This window comes from Garra rufa, chromosome 10 (assembly GCF_049309525.1).
Source record: "Garra rufa chromosome 10, GarRuf1.0, whole genome shotgun sequence".
NCBI lineage: Eukaryota > Metazoa > Chordata > Actinopteri > Cypriniformes > Cyprinidae > Garra > Garra rufa.
This window is the reverse complement of record NC_133370.1, coordinates 21,970,187-21,990,013: the sequence shown is the minus strand read 5'-3', so window position 1 is coordinate 21,990,013 and position 19,827 is coordinate 21,970,187. Positions and strand designations below refer to the sequence as shown.

At 31.5% G+C, this 19,827-nt stretch overlaps 3 protein-coding genes across 3 annotated transcripts in view; 2 read left to right on the top strand and 1 right to left on the bottom strand.

Annotated features, from left to right (window-relative positions):
- Positions 1-687: 687 nt before the first annotated feature.
- Positions 688-3,001, top strand: epdr1 (ependymin related 1). The gene is made up of 3 exons (XM_073849685.1): positions 688-1,054; positions 1,802-2,010; positions 2,363-3,001. Exons 1-3 carry the CDS (start codon positions 813-815, stop codon positions 2,551-2,553), a joined length of 642 nt encoding a protein of 213 aa, XP_073705786.1. The 5' UTR covers positions 688-812; the 3' UTR covers positions 2,554-3,001.
- Positions 3,002-4,215: 1,214 nt separating this feature from the next.
- On the top strand, positions 4,216-15,038 carry stard3nl (STARD3 N-terminal like). The gene is made up of 9 exons (XM_073849557.1): positions 4,216-4,336; positions 6,185-6,452; positions 6,571-6,648; positions 9,373-9,450; positions 10,102-10,155; positions 10,240-10,357; positions 10,522-10,620; positions 13,969-14,024; positions 14,138-15,038. Exons 2-8 carry the CDS (start codon positions 6,249-6,251, stop codon positions 14,019-14,021), a joined length of 684 nt encoding a protein of 227 aa, XP_073705658.1. The 5' UTR covers positions 4,216-4,336; positions 6,185-6,248; the 3' UTR covers positions 14,022-14,024; positions 14,138-15,038.
- Positions 15,039-17,204: 2,166 nt separating this feature from the next.
- Positions 17,205-19,827, bottom strand: part of LOC141343965 (immunoglobulin kappa light chain-like) — a 41,477-nt gene continuing 38,854 nt past the window's right edge. The window contains exons 4-6 of the mRNA XM_073848671.1: positions 18,339-18,662; positions 18,145-18,240; positions 17,205-17,581 (exon numbers count right to left, since the gene is read on the bottom strand). Of these exons, the coding sequence (XP_073704772.1) occupies positions 17,442-17,581; positions 18,145-18,240; positions 18,339-18,662 (560 nt within the window). The 3' untranslated portion in view covers positions 17,205-17,441. The remainder of the gene's footprint in view (positions 17,582-18,144; positions 18,241-18,338; positions 18,663-19,827) is intronic.

Genomic DNA, 19,827 nt, shown 5'->3' with positions numbered 1-19,827 from the left:
AATGAAGAAAATGAAGAATAAAAAAATGTACTCAACTGTTTTAAATATCGATAATAATAATAAAATGTTTTTTTGAACAGCAAATCAGCATATTAGAATAATTTCTGAAGGATCATGTCACATGATCCTTCAGAAATTATTCTAATATGCTGATTCATGTGACACAAAACTGATGCTGAAAATTTTGATTTAATCGCAGAAAAATTACATTTAAAAAAAATATTCAAATAGAAAGCAGTTATTTTAAATAGTAAAAATATTTCACAATATTACTGCTCTTGCTGTATTTTGTATCAAATAAATGGAGGCTTGGCGAGAAGAAGAGTCGTTTTTAAAACAAATTCTTACGGTTCCTTACAACAAAAATGTAAATAATACATTAAACACGCTGATATTAAACATGGATAATACATTTATTAACCTATTGTTATTATTGCTGATAATCATTATTATTATAGTGAAATCATATATGGTTCGTTTCTACAGAAACGGCTACAAATAATGTTTTAATATTATAATTATTAATAAATTATGTTATTGTTAGGAATACATTTTAGTAATAAAAATCGATCTTGGCCTAATATTTTTTTTCAGCTAGTGGAAAATAATTATCTGGGTTTGTCATGCGGTTGGATATATCTGACCAATCAGTGTTTCCGACGTGTTTGTGACATGGACGCTGGTGTATATTGTCATTTTGGATTAGGCACCGGCGCAGACACTTTCTGGAAAACCTCTACTTCACTCACAGGCCTTTGAATATCTATGTGACTATTTAAATCTCTTGTAATTATAGTTTTGCACCAACAGATATGCCAGGCTTTGTTGTTTTTGCACTAGTAATCTCATTGTCCGCGATGGTGCCTTGTCTGGGCTTTCCACCGTCAGTAGCGGCAGCGCCGCAGCCCTGTCTAGCGCCGTTACAGTGGGAGGGTCGGACCGTTCAATATGACCACGGGACGGGGCGAAACACAAGGGCAGCGGTCTCATATGATGCACAGAATCAGCGAATTAGGGTCCTGGAGCAGAAAACAGGACACACACCATGTAAGAAGTACGAGAAGTACTATGAAATACGCGTTCTTATCACTGCAAATGTTTATTATTATTATTATTACTCAATATGCTATTTTTGTCTTGCTATCTAAACATTTTTAAATCGATTTAAATTTAGCTAAGAAGCAAAATGAGAATGTACACGTCAAACGTTTCTGAACAGTAAGATTTTTAATGTTTTTTAAATAATTCTCTTCTGCTCACCATGCATTTATTTGATCTAAAATACAGCAAAAGCAGTAATATTGTGAAATATCTATACTATTTAAAATAACTTTCTATTTGAATATATTTTTAAAATGTAATTTATTCCTCTGAATAAAGGTAAATTTTCAGCATCATCACTCCTGTCTTCAGTGTTACATGATCCTTCAGAAATCATTCTAATATGCTGATTTGCTGTTTTGGGGAAAGAAATGATAGAAATTAATTAATACTTTTATTTAGCAAGAATGTACAAATATTTTACAATTTTGCAGATCAGATTAGACTTTCATAAAAATCTTACTGTTCAAAAACTTTTGATTGGTCAAAAAAAAGACATGGTCATTTTGCTTCTCAAGTAAATGTCCAAAATCTAATGACTGCTTGAGCAATTTTTTACCGTTTTGGATGCGAATGATTTATCATTGTCGAAATTAGAATGACCAAACACAATTGTATCAATATAACTGATTTAAATTGTATTGAAAAAACTCAAAGTTGCTTGCATTAAAAGTATTTGCATTGTGCAATTGTCTTTGAGGTTCTTTGAGTACATCTACTTGTTCAAGAGTGGAGTGCTTTTCCAAATTGAGGAAATTACTAAGCAGTGTGCAAAGATCGCTCTGACGGAGGCCTGGGACCCTTATGATATTCCCCTGAACTCCACATACGAGGACCAGTACTTCATTGGAGGACCTGGAGACATGATCGAGGTCCAAGAATGGTCTGATCGGAAACCAGCTCGCAAAAGTATGTTTAAAATCCACCTTTTTCTACATGTAAGAATGGGTAAATTTTATGGGTCTGGCTTCTGGTCTCATCTGCATCCAGCTATTTTTAGCTGTACAAAGCAGCTTCTTTTCCTGCTTGATATTGCAAATTGGTGTCTATTTTAATACATTTTCTTAATTATGAACACACTGGTTTGTAGTGCAAACCGTTTTACTGTTTACTGCATGTTGTTATTCTTATTGCTATTTCATTATAGCGGCTAATGAACCAGAAGTATTTTGTATATCACACATGCCTTGATTTTTCTTATAAGGAACCTCTAATGTGATCCTGATTTGCATGGTCTGCCCATTTTTTCTGTCTTTCACAGATGAAGCTTGGGTTGGTGTGTACACTCTGAAGGACTGCTATCCTGTGCAGGAGACATACGCCAAAAACAGTAGTGTGACCACGTCCACTCGCTTCTTTGACCTTCAGCTGGGCATTAGTGACCCTGGGGTGTTCGACCCACCCAGCACCTGCCAAACAGCTCTGACTGAGAAGATGACGTCTGACTGCTGAACACCATGCTTTGCATTACATTGCAATATACATTAACCATAACACAGCAGGCTTAAATAAACAGCTTCTAAATAAATATTACACCGACATAGCACATGAAATGAGTGCAGGTACTGTTCAATATAATCAGCTTTGAAATGTACAATGAATGCCGGTTTAAAGTTCAGTAGTTGTTGATTTACAGTGTGAACTGTGCCTCATATTATTGAAGCCTCATTTTCAATATGCCACATTGTGGGCAAATTACAATTGTATCTTGTGCTGATACAGGTTGAACTAATGTAGCACTTCATTTTTTTGTTTGACAGTTAACATTCTGTTTATCTACTTCTTATTTTATTTAGTCTTTAAAATGATTTACAGTGTGGATGCTTACAGTTTGTTTTCAAATGTTGTTAAAGAAACTTCTGGAATTCTGATTTAAATAAAATTGTTTACCTTTCTTTCACTGTTGTTAAGCAAAAATTATTTAACAGTATATACCTTTTTTAAGACAGACAAAAACTTCAGCAAAATAGCTGTAGATGAGTACATATTTTAATAAAAGAATTGCGTTTTTGCTCAAGTCTATGTGAAATAAAGACCTGGCTGTATACGCTCAGTCATAAGTTTTTGAATAGTAAGATGTTTTTTTTAAAGAAGTCTCTTCTGCTTACCAAGCCTGCATTTATTTGTTCCAAAGTACAACAAAAACAGTCAAATTTGAAGGTATGCTGTTCTTCTGAACTTTTTATTCACCAAACCAACCTGAAAAAATTCTACTCAGCTGTTTTCAAAGAAATAATAATAAATGTTTTTTTGAGCAGCAAATCAGAATATTGGTTTCTGAAGGATCATGTGAATGGAGTAGTGATGCTAAAAATTCAGCTTTAAAATCACTGGAATAAATGACATTTTAAAATATATTAAAACAGAAAACAGTTATTTTAAATAGTAAAAATATTTCTCAATTTTAGAAATTTTGCTCTGCTTTGGATCAAATAAATGCAGGATTGCTAAGCAGAAGAGACTTTAAGAAACATTAAAAATCTTACTGTTAAAAAATGTTTGAATGGTAGTGTATGTCTTGATAACATAATGTTATTAAGTAATATTTTATAGCATCTTACAAGAATACAGTGACTCAAAGACTAAAACATCTATATGTCGTTGCATTTCAGGCATTAAATATCCCATTAAAGTTTTCACAAAAGAAATACTGAAATTATACCTTATTCTTCAATAAGTAAGTCTATGGGCGAGAGTTACGGTTAATTAGCCACTGTAAGAAAACAGTGAGAAGAATAACAACGTAAAGTAAACGGAAAAAAATGTGTTTATAATTAAGATAATACATTAAATTAATATGGTAATATGGACCAATTTGCAAAATCAAGCCGCCAAATGAGCTGTTTCGTACAGCTAAAAATAGCTGGACAGGGATGAGACCGGAAGCCAGACCCCACTTAAAAAGGCCGCACCCACTCTTACAGAAAAAATAAGATGGATATTGTTCAAAATGAAGAAACTAAAAATATTAAAATGTAATTCGTTCAATCGTTTAATTATTAAAAAATAATTAAATGAAATTCATACATTTAAAATGTTGTCGTAGGTCTGATACATTTCCGGGTTCTACTACATATCCCAGAATTCCCTTTCCAAAACAACATCACACTATTTCCTGTATGACTGAAGCGAAAGTCATCAGATGGTGCGGATTTTTTAACGACACAGGTAGATCCTCGCTGATTTATCGGTTGACTGTAAAACAAGGCGTACTTTTATGAGATTGCATAGCAAGGTAAGCGACATGATCGACAGCTCACATTTATTTTGATAAACCAAAGCTAATACGACAAGAACTGAACCTGTACGTTAATGTTCTGTAAATCGACTCGATGTAACCAGATAGATTGTTTTTAAGAGAGTCTATGATTGTTAATTTCGCTTGTTAACGTTTTAGTTAGCATGATAGACATTTGTAATGTGTAATTATGACACTGTGTTTCACATTTTGAGAAATTTGCGTTGCTTATCCTGTCATACTGCTATATTATCATGCTAACCTATAGCTTAACGTTATATATTGGTTTGGCAGAGCTCTGAAGTAACCAGTTCACAGCATAAACACAAACTAACATAGTTAGTTTGAGTTATTTGCGTTGTATACTTTTATTTTCCATATTAGAAAAGGAACCAAGTCCATTTTGTATCACCATATCAGCTAGAGTCATGAAAGCAATGAAGTCAAATTTCCCATAAGTTACTGTAACTGTATTGTCAGTAAGGGTAGTCCAGAATAATAGGAATTTCAGCAAAAAGTCAGGTCACTTCTTCTCATGTATAAGTCTTTTTTGGGGAAGCAAATATCCTGCCTGCCTTGTGTGGTTAGGTCTGTCTTATACAGAGTGATATGCAAACAATGCAGCCCATAAGGCATGAGAATTCCTGAGCTCGTTGTTTTTGGTAAATGACAAATAAGAGGAACTTGTCTCAGTAACCAAACAGACAGTTGCTGTTCTCTTAAACTCTTGACTCTTTTTTTTTTTTTTTTACTTTTTTACTTTTTATATATATACTTCCTGATAAGACTTGCTGGACTACATTTTCATGCCTAGTTACTATTCACTATTTACAGTCCTAGCATTTGTGATCAAAATTTTATTATAGCAAGCCTTATTGATTTTAGCAGGATTAATTCACCATCACGATTGTATTATCCTGCTTATTACATGCGAATAAATAAAATATGGACAAGCGGGTTATTAATATTATTCGAAATATTTTACAGCTAAATGCCTTGTTTGACCAATCAGGATATAGTATTCCAGAGAGAAGTGTAATAGAGGGCAACAGTGCCAACCTAACTTTTCAACAAACTTGGTTCTGATTCTGAAGTATTTATCCCATTCATTTTTCCCCACATATCTCTGTTAAAAAAAATTGTAAGTTATGAACCAAACCAATCAGCTACAACAATTACAACATTACAAACTTTGATTTGATACAAAAAGTTTTTGGACTGAAAAGACAAGATTGTTTAACAGTTTTAATAAGAAAAAGAACTATAATCCCATGAAGCATTCCAAAGGACATAATCAAATTAAAAACAGATGAATAGAAAAATATTGATTTAAAGGTGTTAATTATGAATAAAGAAACAACATTTAACAGTTATTTTGAAATAAAGTGTTCTTTTGGTGCAATTTGCTTGTTTCGATTCTCTAAATGGTGGACATGAATCATGGGTAATGTAGTTTTCACCTGGAATACTGCTGTTAAACAAGCTTGTTTAAAAATAAGTTGAAATGATGCAGACTGTGGCTTCAACAAAAGCATATACCTTCAATCAACGATATTTTAACTCACCGTTTTAAAAATTATCATTAAAATAACTTCCCCTATGTATAAAATGAATGTAGTTTTTATATCTGGAACGCAACTGTTGCACTCTATAATTGGTGTTAATGTTTCATCACTTTTTTTTTTTCTTTTTCTTTTTTTTTTACTATATCCGCCTAGTGACTAGACACAGGATGTTTGGTGGTTTGTTGATGTTGAGATGCCACAATTTTTTTAACAAGTGGCCGTAAAAACTATAAACCTTTGATCACTGTGTAAAATGCCTCCACTTTGTGTGTGCTTTCAGAACTAGGCATGACTACAGAGTCTCATTCTCCAGACGAGTGAGTGTGAATGGAGTGACACGAGCCATGGACAGCCAATGCAGCAGCAGTGTGGGTTCCCGGGCCACTATAGGGGGTGTGGGCAACATTAACTCAACACCCATTTCTGCCCGTATCGAGTCCTATGAAGGAGGAGAGAAGAAGTGCATCTCTGATGTCCGAAGAACATTTTGCTTGTTTGTGACCTTCGACCTTTTGTTCGTCACCTTGCTGTGGATCATTGAGCTCAATGTATGTTGTAGTAATACATTTCCACTAGATATCATTAATGATGCCTTGAAATATATGTGAGAAAACTCCAGTGTAGCACTGATTTAGTTGCACTACATTTTTGTTTATGTTTCTCCAGGTGAATGGAGGCATACAAGAGCAGCTGAAAAAAGAGGTGGTGGAGTATGATTACCACAAATCATTTTTTGACATATTTGTAAGTACTGGCCTATACAATACCCTTTATTTCTGAAATATTAGCTTCTATTTTGAGAAGGGATTTCATGTAAATATTTTAGGTCAGATGGGTTTGGTTGACAAAAGGTTTGGGAATTCCTAACATATTGGACAAGTAAACAGGACCTTCTCTTTAAGATATATTACATTTTCATGCTTTAGCAGGGAAATCACCAGCTTTTAAAGGTGTGAATTATGATAAAACTGGTTGTGGTAAAATACTGTGGACAGTTCATCCCACAGTTCCCTTTTTAAAGATGACTCTTCTAACTTGAAATATGACCTCACTCACGCTCTTTCAAACCACATAGTTTCTGTCCAGGAAAACGTAGGCCTGGTTTCACAGATAGGGCTTAGATTAGGCCTTTGGTAAATTGTAGATAAATTAAGATATTTTTGACAAAATCCAAGAGCTTTCTGACCCTGCATGGACAGCATGTGGACTTGTGGTACTCTCTATAATGGTGGAGGACGTGACTTGAAGGAGAAGAATTGTTAAATTAAGTTGTATTATTTTTGTTTTCTTTCTCTTTGCACAAAAAAGTCTTGTAGCTTCATAAAATTATCGTTGAACTGATGTCACATGAACTATTTCAGTTGCAATGCTGCCTATGCAGGGTCAGAAAGCTCTCAGATTTCATCAAAAATCTTAATTTGACATAAAACATAAAAATCTTATTGTATATACATACATATATACATGCATATCTTTACACTACCAGTTAAAAGTTTGGACGCACTTCCCCTTTCTCATTAATGGGGAAGTGTGTTCAAACTTTTGATCGGTAGTGTGTATTTAGTTATATACATATTGCTATTTGCACTTCTGGTTAGATGCTAACTGCATTGTATTGGTTCTGTACTTGTACTCTGCACAATGAAGTTGAATCTAATCTGATCTAATCTAATTTTATGTTATATACACATCTAGTTGTTCTTTGGCACACTAAAATTAGTTTAAAAACTTTATCTTCAATTGTTTAAATGTGAGAGTTCCTGCCATAGTGTCATGCTGGGTTAAAAAAAAACACTGTTGTTCTTGTTCCTTTTTTTTTCAATACAACTTTGCATTTAGGAAATAATATGGTAGACTTTGCCCTGTAAGCTGCTGGTGGCCTAGATTTATTTTAATACACAGTGTTGCCATTTTTAAAATGCTACCTGACTGCATTCTTTAATGTAACAAGTCATTTTAATGAAATGTTGATAAACCAGTCCTGAAAGGTTGACAGAACATGTAAGTGTATTATGTACACTACCAGTCAAATGTTTTTGAACAGAAAAATGTTTAATGTTTTAAAAAAGTCTATTATCCTTACAAAGCCTGCATTTATTTGATCCAATGTACAGCAAAAACAGTAAAATAGTTGTATTATTAACTGTTTTCTATTTGAATATATTTTAAAATGTTATTTATTCCTGTGATTTCAAAGCTGATTTTTTAGCATCATTACTTCAGTCACATGATTTTTCAGAAATCATTCTAATATTCTGATTTGAACAGCTGAGTAGTTTTTTTTATTTTATTTTAGAAATTTTAGGTTTCTTTTATGAATAGGAAGTTCAGAAGAACAGCATTTGTCTGAAACAGAAACATTATAAATGTCTTTATCATCACCTCAATTTAAAGCATACTTGCAAAATAAAAGTATTAATTTCTCTAACTTATAAATTATACTGTCTCCATCTTTTGAGTGGTATAGTGCATAATGTTACAAAAGCTTTTTATTTCAGATCTTTGGATTTTTCTATTCATCAAAGAATCCTTAAAATAACTCAATTGTTTTAAATATTAATAATAATAAAACTTAAATGATTTCTAAAGGATCGTGTGTCACTTAAGGCTGGAGTAATGATGCTAAAAATATTTAATCACAGGAATAAATTACATTTTAAATTATATTCACTTAGAAAGCAGTTATTTTAAATAGTAAAAATATTTCACAATATTACTGCTTTGCTGTACTTTGGATCAAATAAATGCAGGCTTGGTGAGCAGAACACACTTATACTACCATAGAAAAGTGTTCAGTCTTTAATGGTCACCAAGGCTGCAAAAATAGAGTAATATTGTAAAATTACTACAATTTAAAATGTTTTCAGTTTTTATGTAGGCCTATTTTTAAAATGTAATTTATTCCTGTGATGGCAAAGCTGAATTTTCAGCAGCCAAGAAACAGTGGTCAAGAAACATTTTTTATTATCACTGCTGAAAACAAATGCTTAATAGTTTTGTGGAAAGCATGATATTATTTCATGTATTCTTTGATAAATCCACCATATTTTTGCCATAAGAGCAGGCGCAGCCATTTTGAAATGTATGGGTCTGACTTCTGGTCTCATCCATGTCCAGCTATTATTTTTTCTACAAGCTGCAAAAAACAACTCGTTTTGCTGCTTGATATTGCAGATTGGTGTGTCTTACCATATTATTTTAATGTATTATCTTAAATATGAACACACTGGTTTGTAATGCACGCAGTTTTACTGTTTTCTTATTCTTCCTGTTAATTCCATATAGCGACTAATGAACCGGAAGCCTTGCCCATAGGCTTACTGCCACGTTAAAGAAAAAGAACAGCATTTATATTAAATGGAAATCTTTCGTAAGATTATACTGTAAATGTCATTAAGGTTAATATGTAAATGGTATATGTTGTGTATATATATGATGATATTAACATGTGAATGTTTCTCTCTTTAGCTTTTGGCTGTGTTCCGTTTCGCAGCCTTGATTTTGGCCTATGCAGTCTGCAAACTGCGCCATTGGTGGGCCATTGCGGTAAGAGGCCTTTACTTTATATTCCTCTATTCTCCACCAGAGAGCTCTGTTGCTTTACTCATTAAAAACATGCTAGAAATTTGTTCAGTACCTAACATGAGCTGCTTGCTCAAAACAGTTCGACTGAGCTTTACTTAAACATATAACTATATGTGACCCTGGACGACAAAACCATTCATAAGGTTAAATTTGACAAAACTGAGATATATACATCATATGAAAGCTCAATAAATAAGCTTTCTATTGATGTATGGTTTGTTAGGATAGGACAATATTTGGCCAAGATACATCTATTTGAAAACCTGGAATCTGAGGGTGCAAAAAAATCTAAATCCTGAGAAAATCACCTTTAAAGTTGTCCAAATTAGGTTCTTAACAATGCATATTACTGATCAAAAATTACATTTTGATATATTTACAGTAGAAAAAATGAAAAAATCTTCATGGAACATGATCTTTACTTAATTTCCTAATGATTTTTGGCATAAAAGAAAAATCAATAATTTTGACCCATACAATGCATTTTTGGCTATTGCTACAAATATACCCCAGCGACTTAAGACTGGTTTTGTGGTCCAGGGTCACATATAGTTTTAAAAGTTGTAAATACTAATGTAATGATCATCATATCTCCACATTTCTTCATTACAGATAACTACAGCAGTCACCACTGGTTTCTTAATAGTGAAAGTAGTTGTATCAAAGGTATGATTTGTTTTTCATTCAATTTTTTTATTTGCGATTTATATTCTTTTTGCTTTAACTCAAAAATGTGCTTCTGTTGTCCAGCTTCTATCACAAGGAGCGTTTGGGTATTTGTTACCCATTATCTCCTTCATTCTGGCATGGATAGAGACGTGGCTGCTGGACTTCAAAGTTCTTCCCCAGGAGGCTGGTGATGAAATCAGTGAGCATCTAAAATCGAATTGCAATGAAACGGGCAAACATGATCAGTAAAGGCTAATGGACATAGTTGACATTATAACTTATGCTGAGTGTGACTCCTTTGTTCTTACATTATGTCAATATCATGGTGTGTTAACATGTTAACACGTGTGTCCTGTGTGATAGGGTATCTTTCAGTGCAGAATGCGCAAGATCGAGAACCTCTTTTATACCCAGGGCCTGTTACAGATGGCCAATTCTACTCGCCTCCGGAGTCCATGGCAGGTAATAACTTGATAACTGTTTAGTACTAGTGGGACAAAAATGGAAATGGTTCTCAGGGCAACATGGAAATTTACAATCATGTCTTTTACAAGTAGTATTAACTTGTTTGTCTATTTCTGTCACACGATAATGACTTTGCAGCATGTTTTTTTTTTTTTTTGACGTTTGCTACATTTTTGGTAGTCATAGTTTATTTAAACTGATCACAGTTACAAAAGAGCGATATGATGTTGTCGCCGTGTTTATACAGCATTAACAGACACGTATTTTCCAGGAAATGCCACTGTCAGAGCTCAGGTGCACTGCGGTGAGCGGTTTAAGATATTCAAGGAAAATTGTATTTAGAGGTGTTGCAGCTGTATTAAAGAGCCTTGGGAAAATACACCATTTCCTATTAATAAATTGTAGGTTTTGCTTTATTATAATTTTATATGTTATAGACACTAAAGTTGATTATTTCTATGGCAAATGTCATATATTAGTTTAGGTGTCCACCTTAGATATAATCATCGTATTTATAATAAAACCATCATGTAGGAAAATATGATATTAATCATATCATATCACAAAATAAAATATTGGTAACACTTTACAATAAGGTGTCACTTGTTAACATTAGTTAATGTATTAAAGGACACGAAAAAACAACTGACAATGCATTTAGGTAACACTTTACAATAAGGTTCATTAGTTAAACCTTAGTTAATGTATTAACTAACATGAACTAACCATGAGAAATACATTTGTTACTGTATTTACTAATCTTTATTAACGTTAGTTAACGGAAATACAGTTGTTCATTGTTTGTTCATGTTAGTTCACACTGCATTAACTAATGTTAACAAAATTTTAATAATGCATTAGTAAATATTGAAATTAACATTAACAAAGATTAATAAATGCTGTATAAGTGCAGTTCATTCTTAGTTCATGTTAACTAATGTGGTTAACTAATGTTAACTAATGAACCTTATTGTAAAGTGTTAACTGCATTTATTACACTATTCACTAGTCTTTGTTAATGTTAGTTCACTGTGCATTAACTAATGTTTACAAACACAACTTGTGGTTTTAATAACGCATTAGTAAATAATGCAATTAAGATTCACTAAGATTAATAAATGCTGTAGAAGTATTGATTATTTTTAGTTCATGTTAACTAATGTTAATTTTAACTAATGAACCTTATTGTAAAGTGTTACCAAAATATCATATTTATTGGTACTACTGTAAAGCTACATTAAATTATTATGGCATCTCCTTCAGTGCTCTCAGAATCTTTTTTTTATTAAATTAAATTTAAATTAAAATATACATTTTAATAACAGTATATTAATTGAATTAAATATTTTATCAAAATAAACAGAAAATAGTACAGACTTTGCTAAAATGATTGTTTTGAACAACTAACTTTCTATTTGAAACCGTTTTAAACGTATTACTTTAGTATTTGTATAAATATTTTGTGAATTTTGCCCAATGCAGGTGATTTGGTGAAAGGACCACCTTGTCTCATACATTTAAAAATGCTTAAACAAAACAAACCACTTTTATGATTTATATTTATATTCACACAAAATCATCAATGTTCAATAAAAACATTGAACAACAATTTTGTCTCATTGTACTATATATATATATATATATATATATATATATATATATATATATATATATATATATTTGTGTGTGTGTGTGTGTGTGTGTATATATATTAATGTTCACAGTTTGGGGTCAGTAAAAAGCAGTTTGGGGTAGGATTTTTTAAAAAGAAATTAATATTTTTATTTAACAAGGATTAATGCATTAAGCTGATCCAAAGTGACAGTAAAAACATTTATAATCTTACAAACAAAATCTCACCAACAAATCCTAAAATAATTCTTCAGTAGATATATAGTTGTTTTTTTTCTATTTTCTATTTCTAACAGTATTTTTAGTTTAATAGCTTTTCTTATTTTGTTTTTGCTTCTTATTTTGTTTTGATTCTTTGTACTTCCTGGGGGGTGTTCCATAAACCAAGTTTACCAAATAAGTCAGGCTGATTTCAGTTAGTCTGACTTATTGTCACTTGATTTGGCTGAAAATAAGTCGGACTAACTGAAACAAGCTTGACTTATTTGGTAAACTTGGTTTATGGAACACCCCCCTGGTAATTGAATCGGCAGTGTCTAGTCTTTTTTGAGCAACTTAACTCTTTTTGGCATTGCTACAGTATGTGTCCCTTTAATATTTCATGCAATAATTCTAAATTATCACACGTCTTTGCATTGCTCTATGCCTTTGTGTTCTTTAGATTCACAGCCTTAAAAATGATTACTTTACTGTGCTGCTTTTATTCAGATGGTGTGCATCTTAGTAAACAGGGCTTCTAAAAGGAATAAATACTTGGTTAATATTTAAATTTATTCTAATATGAATAAATGGTTTTATTTTAAAGTTTGGGATCGGTATGATGTTGAACGTTTTTCTTTTAAAAGACATTTCTTATGATCATCAAGGCTGCGTTTATTTGATCAAAAATACAGACAAAAAATGTATATTGTGACATTCCATATTGTAATATACTTTAAAATTTAATTTTCTTCTTGTGATCAAAGCAAAATTTTCAGCATCCTTACTCTAGTCTTCAGTGTCACATGAGCCTTCAGAAATCATTGTAATATGCTGATTTATTATCAATGTTGAAAACAGTTGTGCTACCTAATATTTTTTGGAACATCTGATATTTTTTCAGGATTCTTTGATGTATAAAAAGTTCAAAAGAGCAGCATTTATTTAAAATAGGAATCTTTTCTAACAATATGCACTCTTGTTTAAAAGTTTGAAGTCAGTACATTTTTATTCTTTCGTTTTTAGATGGTATTAATACTTTTATTTATGAAGGTGATAGCAATATATTGTTAGTAAAGATTTCTATTTTGAATAAATGCTCTTCTTTTTAACTTGTTACTCTATATTAATCAAATAATCCTGAAAAAAGTACCACAGGTTCCAAAAAAGTATTAAGCAGCACAACTGTTTTCATCACTGATAATAAATCAGCATATTAGAATGATTTCTGAATGATCATGTGACACTGACGACTAAAAAATTCAGCATCACAGGAATAAATTGTATTTTAAAGTATATTAAAATAGAAACCATAATATATTTCCATGTTTACTTTAATAATATATAAAATAAAATTTATATTTTAATATTTTTATGAATATTATCTACCTTGTGCATTGATAAAAACATCCTCACTGGTGTTTTTAAGCTTGTTTGTTGTGTGCAAACAACAGCCATTTTCTGTTTGCATATATCAGTGTTAATCACACCAAACATGATTTTTTGCTTCTTTAGACTCGGATGAAGACCTTGATGATAAACATGATCTAGAGAAGCCCATCGTCTAACAGGTATTATATAAAAATAGTTAGACAACATTAAAAGTTATTCAATAAAAATGTTTTTCTTTCCTCACTTCATCTAATCCACGCAATCTAAAAAATTTATTTTGCTTTTTCATCAGGAGCTCAGATGAAACACTGACTTTCAGAGTACAACAGCCTCTTCTAGCGCCGCTCGACCTCGAGCCGTGTGTCTTAAAATGGGTTTTTGTACACGGGTGACCCAAAATAGACAGTCACTCTGCCTTCGATCCACCATCGCCATGATCAGCAGTTTGTTTATCGGTTTATATGCCCACACAAACTCTTAGTGCATAATTTTTTTCCACTGAACAAAACTATAGCAGTACAGATTGATAAAATGAAGGATTTTTAATGTGTATACTGAACTTAATCATCAAATGATATCAGTGTTGAACACGACTTAGCTTGTTTTCACACGACGCTTTTCAAATGCTTCTGTGTAACAACCAGAGCCGCCTTACGTTTACGCCACGAGCTCTAAATGTGTATTAACATTGTTATGCGTCTGATCTCACATACATCACTGGAGAGGACCTAAATGTGAATAGCAGTTTAGTCTCAGGTCTGCACTGCCTCTTATCAGTGTGTTTTTTTTTTTTGTTTTTTTTTTGTGCTTTTTCTACCAGTCTGTGAGTTTCTGGAATGAACAGAGAGGCTTGATTTACTTGCAAAATAAAGTCTAGTTTTGCATGAAATGCACTAAAATGAAGAAATATATGACTTGTGATGATGCATGGATGTGTAATATGTTTTAATGTTTGTTTTGGCTCCTCTTCAGTAAGCATTCCTAAATCATCTTAAGTTAAATCTACTTCCTGTTAAGTTTACTTGTGCCGTGCTTACTGAATAAGGGCTTATGTAGCTGGTGCAGGTTATTCGTTAAATAATTTGAGAATCTCCATACAGTATGTACTTATCACAAAGCCTCAAATATGCAGGATGATGGCAGATTGTATTCTTCTTTTGTTATGCATTAAAACAGTTACTGTTTTTATGAAATGCGAGTCTCTATGCAGTTTTTACCGCCTGAAAGCGAGCGCAAGTGAGCGGAAACCCCAGCTGAGAGTCAGTTTGCGCTCTCACGGATAGTGCAACCTCCTCGCCCACAAATAACAGCTTAGATTAACAAGACAAACACCCTGCAGACGCTAATAAATTATCAGCCAATCATGCTGTGGTTAAACTGCTGCATGTTTTCTTTCCAGTAAGCGCCTCCGCCTGCGGTGTGTACATAAACAACCACATTTTCCTACCGCAGCAGTTTCAATCACCATCATGATGTTTTCAGTCATGTACAGGGTTTGGTCTTTGAACTTCATTAATGCATTAAAACAGAATAAAGAAATGCTCTTTTGTAGCGTAGTAATCTATACACTACCAGTCAAAAGTTTTTGAACAGTAAGATTTTTTTAAAGAAGTTTTTTCTGCTCACCAAGCCTAGATTTATTTGATCCAAAGTACAGCAAAACAGTCAGATTTTGAATATTTGTACTATTTAAAATAATTGTTTTTTATTTTAATATATTTTAAAATGTAATGTATTCCTGTGATTTCAAAGCTGAATTTTTAGCATCATTACTCCAGTCACACGATCCTTCAGAAATCATTCTAATATTCTGAATCTGCTTCAAAAATATGTATTATTAAACACAATTTACATTTAAACATTTACATTTAAAACGTAAACATTTATTATTAAATTCTACTGACTCCAAGCGTTTGAATGGTGTTGTATATAATGTTACAAAGGTTTTTTTATTTCAGATAAATTGTGATCTTTGATTCTTTTCTATTAATCAAAGAATCCTGAAAAAATTTAGAGTTTTAAATATTGATAATAAGAATAATAAATGTTTCTTAAACCGCAGATCAGCAAATTAGAATGATTTCTGAAGAATCATGTGGCATTGAAGTCTGGAGGAATGATGCTGAAAATGTAGCTACATTTTCAGCATCATTACTCCAGATCACAGAGATAAATTACATTTTAAAATATATTTAAATAGAAAATAATTATTTTAAATAGTAAAAATATTTTAAAATGTTACCGTTTTTGCTGTACTTTAGACCAAATGCAGGTTTGGTGAGTAAAAATCCTACTGTTCAATACTGTTTATTTGTTTTTAAAGTACAATTGTATTTTAGGCGGTAATTTAGCAGACATAATAGTCAAGTTTAGTATTATTATTATAATTATTATTATTATTATATTATAGTATTTGCCATGACGTTGATAACAACTATATGCACCTAATTAAACAGTAAGATTTTTAATGTTTTTTAATGAATTCTCTTCTGCTCACCAAGCATGCATTTATTTTAACCAAAGTACAGCAAAACAGTCACATTTTAAATATTTTTACTATTTAAAATAACTCTTTTTCTATTTGAAAATATTTTGAAATGTAAATTATTCCTGTGATTTTAAAGCTGAATTTTTAGCATCATTACACCAGTCACATGATTTCTGATTTCTTGCTCAAAAACATTCATTTTTAAACATAATTTACATGTAAACATTTTAAATTTAAATTATAAAATGTATTGTTAAATTAAACTGACTTCAAGCTTTGGAATGGTATAATGTGTAATACAACAGTTTTTTTAAAAAAATGGTGATATATGAATCTTTCTATTCATCAAAGAATAAATATTGATGATAATAATAATAATAATAATAATAAAGGTTATTTTAAAATATTTCAAAATTGTACTGTTTTGCTGTACTTTGGATCAGATGCAGGCTTGGTGAGCCTAAAACGTTAAAAATCTTACTGTTCAAAAACTTTTGACTGGTAGTGTATAAAGACGTAAAGTGTTGTTTTTTAAAGCAGTAAATCAGGCACAAAAAAAAATTAGCAGACATAATAGTCAAGTTTAGTATTATTATACTACTTTTATGATTATTGGCACCTGATTAAATACTTATCTGATATATACTGTATTTTATTGGTGTTTTAATTTATCAATAATAAAATGGATAAAGGCAATCATCTTTTTATATGATAATTTCATTTTATTTTTAAGATAACCTCTGATACAAGCATGATTTATTAAAAGAGTGTAATTATTCATAATTGGAAAAAGTGCATTTGTAAAGAATTCATTTTACAACACACATAAAGACAACATTTTTTGAGAATATTTTATTTAATAAATTCTGAGAATGCAACAAAAACAGATTACAATTGAAAAACAAAACATTTAAAAATTGGGTACATTGTATATTTTTAAAAATAAAAAAAACTGCAATTCACAGATGCAAAATTAAATTGTGCAAAGCAGATCTACTATGAATTTAAAAGCAATACATTTAAGCAGAGATAATACTGCTGCAGATATGCATCTGTTCTTTAATCGGTGAAATGTGCTTGCTTGATATTTATCTTATGCATTCAGTCTCTAAGAACTTTCATCTTTCTTTCCAGCTCTTCTCTTTATTAGAAATATAGACACAACGAAAAAAAATAAACCATTCTTCATGAGCATGGCACCATATGCATAAACCAACAGGGGCATGCTGGATATTTGCTCTGAATCTCCTGTAATAAAGCAAAAAACACAGTTAAATTATTATATGAAAATCATATAAATATCTGTGCACATTATGTTTAGGTAACAATTTATGTAGATTAAATGTTTTGGCATGAATGTTTTGACAATGTACATTTTTTAATAACACTTTACAATACGGTGTCATTAGTTAACATTAGTTAATGTATTAACTAACATGAAATGAACAATGAATAATGAATAACACTTTTATTACACTTTTAATCTGTTAATGTTATTTAATAAAAATACAGTCGTTAATTGTTTGTTGTTGTTTGTCAACAGTGCATTAACTAATGTTAACGATGTTAATAATAATAATAATAATAATAATAATAATAATAGTCGGTTAAATTACTTTGTGAAGCATAAAAAGAAAATATACAAATGATTATACTCTGATTTTAACTGATCCAGGCAAAAAAGTATTACTTTAAACGTTGGCTTGCAAATTTTTCAAAGATTTCAAAATACAAAAATAGTTAAAAATCCATCCAAATTTATCTTTATCCAAAATGTATATACATTTATCCATTTATTTTTCTTTATTCACCTGACATTTCCTTTTTTATGGGATCCCCAGTGCTGGGTGGACATGTTGGGTTCTGATCATCATCTTTGGATTCCTTTGTCTGTTCCTTACTGTCACCTAAAATATAAAAATACAATGACAAAAATTAAAATGCAAAACACACACACACCTTTATTAACACATATGACTGTAGTAAATCAGTTTCTTCAAATTACCTTTCTTCATTTCAAGACTTTGGGGTTTGTCAGCGCCTCCCTCATGGAAAACATTGCATTGGTAGTTGTCGTTTTTGGCCTTGTCTTTATCCAAAATCAACATACTTGTCACAGAGACTGGACTTTCATTCCTCTGCTCGACAACTTCTCCCTCTGATACATCCTTCCATGTTCCTGCATCTTTTTTTTTCCATGCAAATCTCACCAAGTCAGGAAACATGCCACTGGCCTGGCATAACATTGTCTGTTTGCCATGTTTGTCAGGGTTTTCTTTTGGTAGATATCCAGACAACTTTGGTGCTATGGCTTTGTCTTTGCCTGATTCTAAAGAGAAACAAATGTTAAACATAGCTTCAGTGATCAATGCGAAAATAAGCAAAAGGAGGCAAAGTTTTTACATAGAAATTATGTCATTTTATGCGTTTGAGGAAATTCTGACACGCTTGGTTACAACAAGCCCTGTTCCAGATCCAAACCTTTTGATGTCGTAGCCCACTCAGATTAAATCTATTACAAATACTTCTAAAATGCAAAACCTTCTATTTTAAGATTACTGCTCCTGATGGTCTACACTATTTGAGACCCTGAACCACAAAACCTTAAGTAGCACGGGTATATTTGTAGCAGTAGCCAACAACACATTGTATGGGTCCAAATTATTTTTCCTTTATGCCAAAAATCATTAGGATATTAAATAAAGGTCATGTTCTATGGAGATACTTAGTAAATTTCCTACCGTAAATATATCAAAACTCAATTTTTGATTAGTAATATGCATTGCTAAGAACAACTTTAAAGGTGATTTTCTCAATATTTAGATTTTTTTGCACCTTCAGATTCCAGATTTTCAAATAGTTGTATCTCGGACAAATATGGTTCTACCCTAACATCAGCTTTCAGATAATATATAAATCTCAATAAAAAATAAATAAAAAATTACCCTTATGACTGGTTTTGAGGTCCAGAGTCACATTTTAAAGTGATAGTTCACACAGATTTTTTTTTTTTTTATCATTGCTCTCATGCCACTCAAAATCTATATGACTTTATTCTTCTGCAGAACACACAGAATATTTTAAAGAATGTTTCAACTGTTTTTGTTCATACAGTTAAAGTCATTGGGGTCTATAACAGCACTGAACCCCTTTTTATTTACACTATATGAACAAAAAAAAAACAGTTTACAAAATACCTTCTTTTGTGTTTCGCAGAAGAAAGTTATACAGGCTTAGAATGACATGAGACGGAGAAAATAATGACAATTTTTATTTTGGGTAAACCATACCTTAACTTATGTGACCCTGGACCACAAAACCAGTCTTAAGTAGCACGGGTATGTCTGTAGCTATAGCAAAAATATATCGATTTTTTAGATTTAGATTTTTTGCATCCTCAGATTTCAGTTTTTCAAATATTGTCCTATCCTAACGAACCATACATTAATAGAAAGTTTATTTCCATTATTCAGCTTTCAGACTTCTCAACTTAA

Coding starts and splice junctions, on each gene's coding strand:
- epdr1 (XM_073849685.1), top strand. CDS start 813: ATGCCAGGCTTTGTTGTTTTTGCACTAGTAATCTCATTGTCCGCGATG. Junction 1,055..1,801: donor GGACACACACCATGTAAGAA/GTACGAGAAGTA, acceptor ATTGTCTTTGAG/GTTCTTTGAGTACATCTACT. Junction 2,011..2,362: donor TCGGAAACCAGCTCGCAAAA/GTATGTTTAAAA, acceptor TGTCTTTCACAG/ATGAAGCTTGGGTTGGTGTG.
- stard3nl (XM_073849557.1), top strand. CDS start 6,249: ATGGACAGCCAATGCAGCAGCAGTGTGGGTTCCCGGGCCACTATAGGG. Junction 6,453..6,570: donor TGTGGATCATTGAGCTCAAT/GTATGTTGTAGT, acceptor ATGTTTCTCCAG/GTGAATGGAGGCATACAAGA. Junction 10,621..13,968: donor GCCTCCGGAGTCCATGGCAG/GTAATAACTTGA, acceptor TTGCTTCTTTAG/ACTCGGATGAAGACCTTGAT.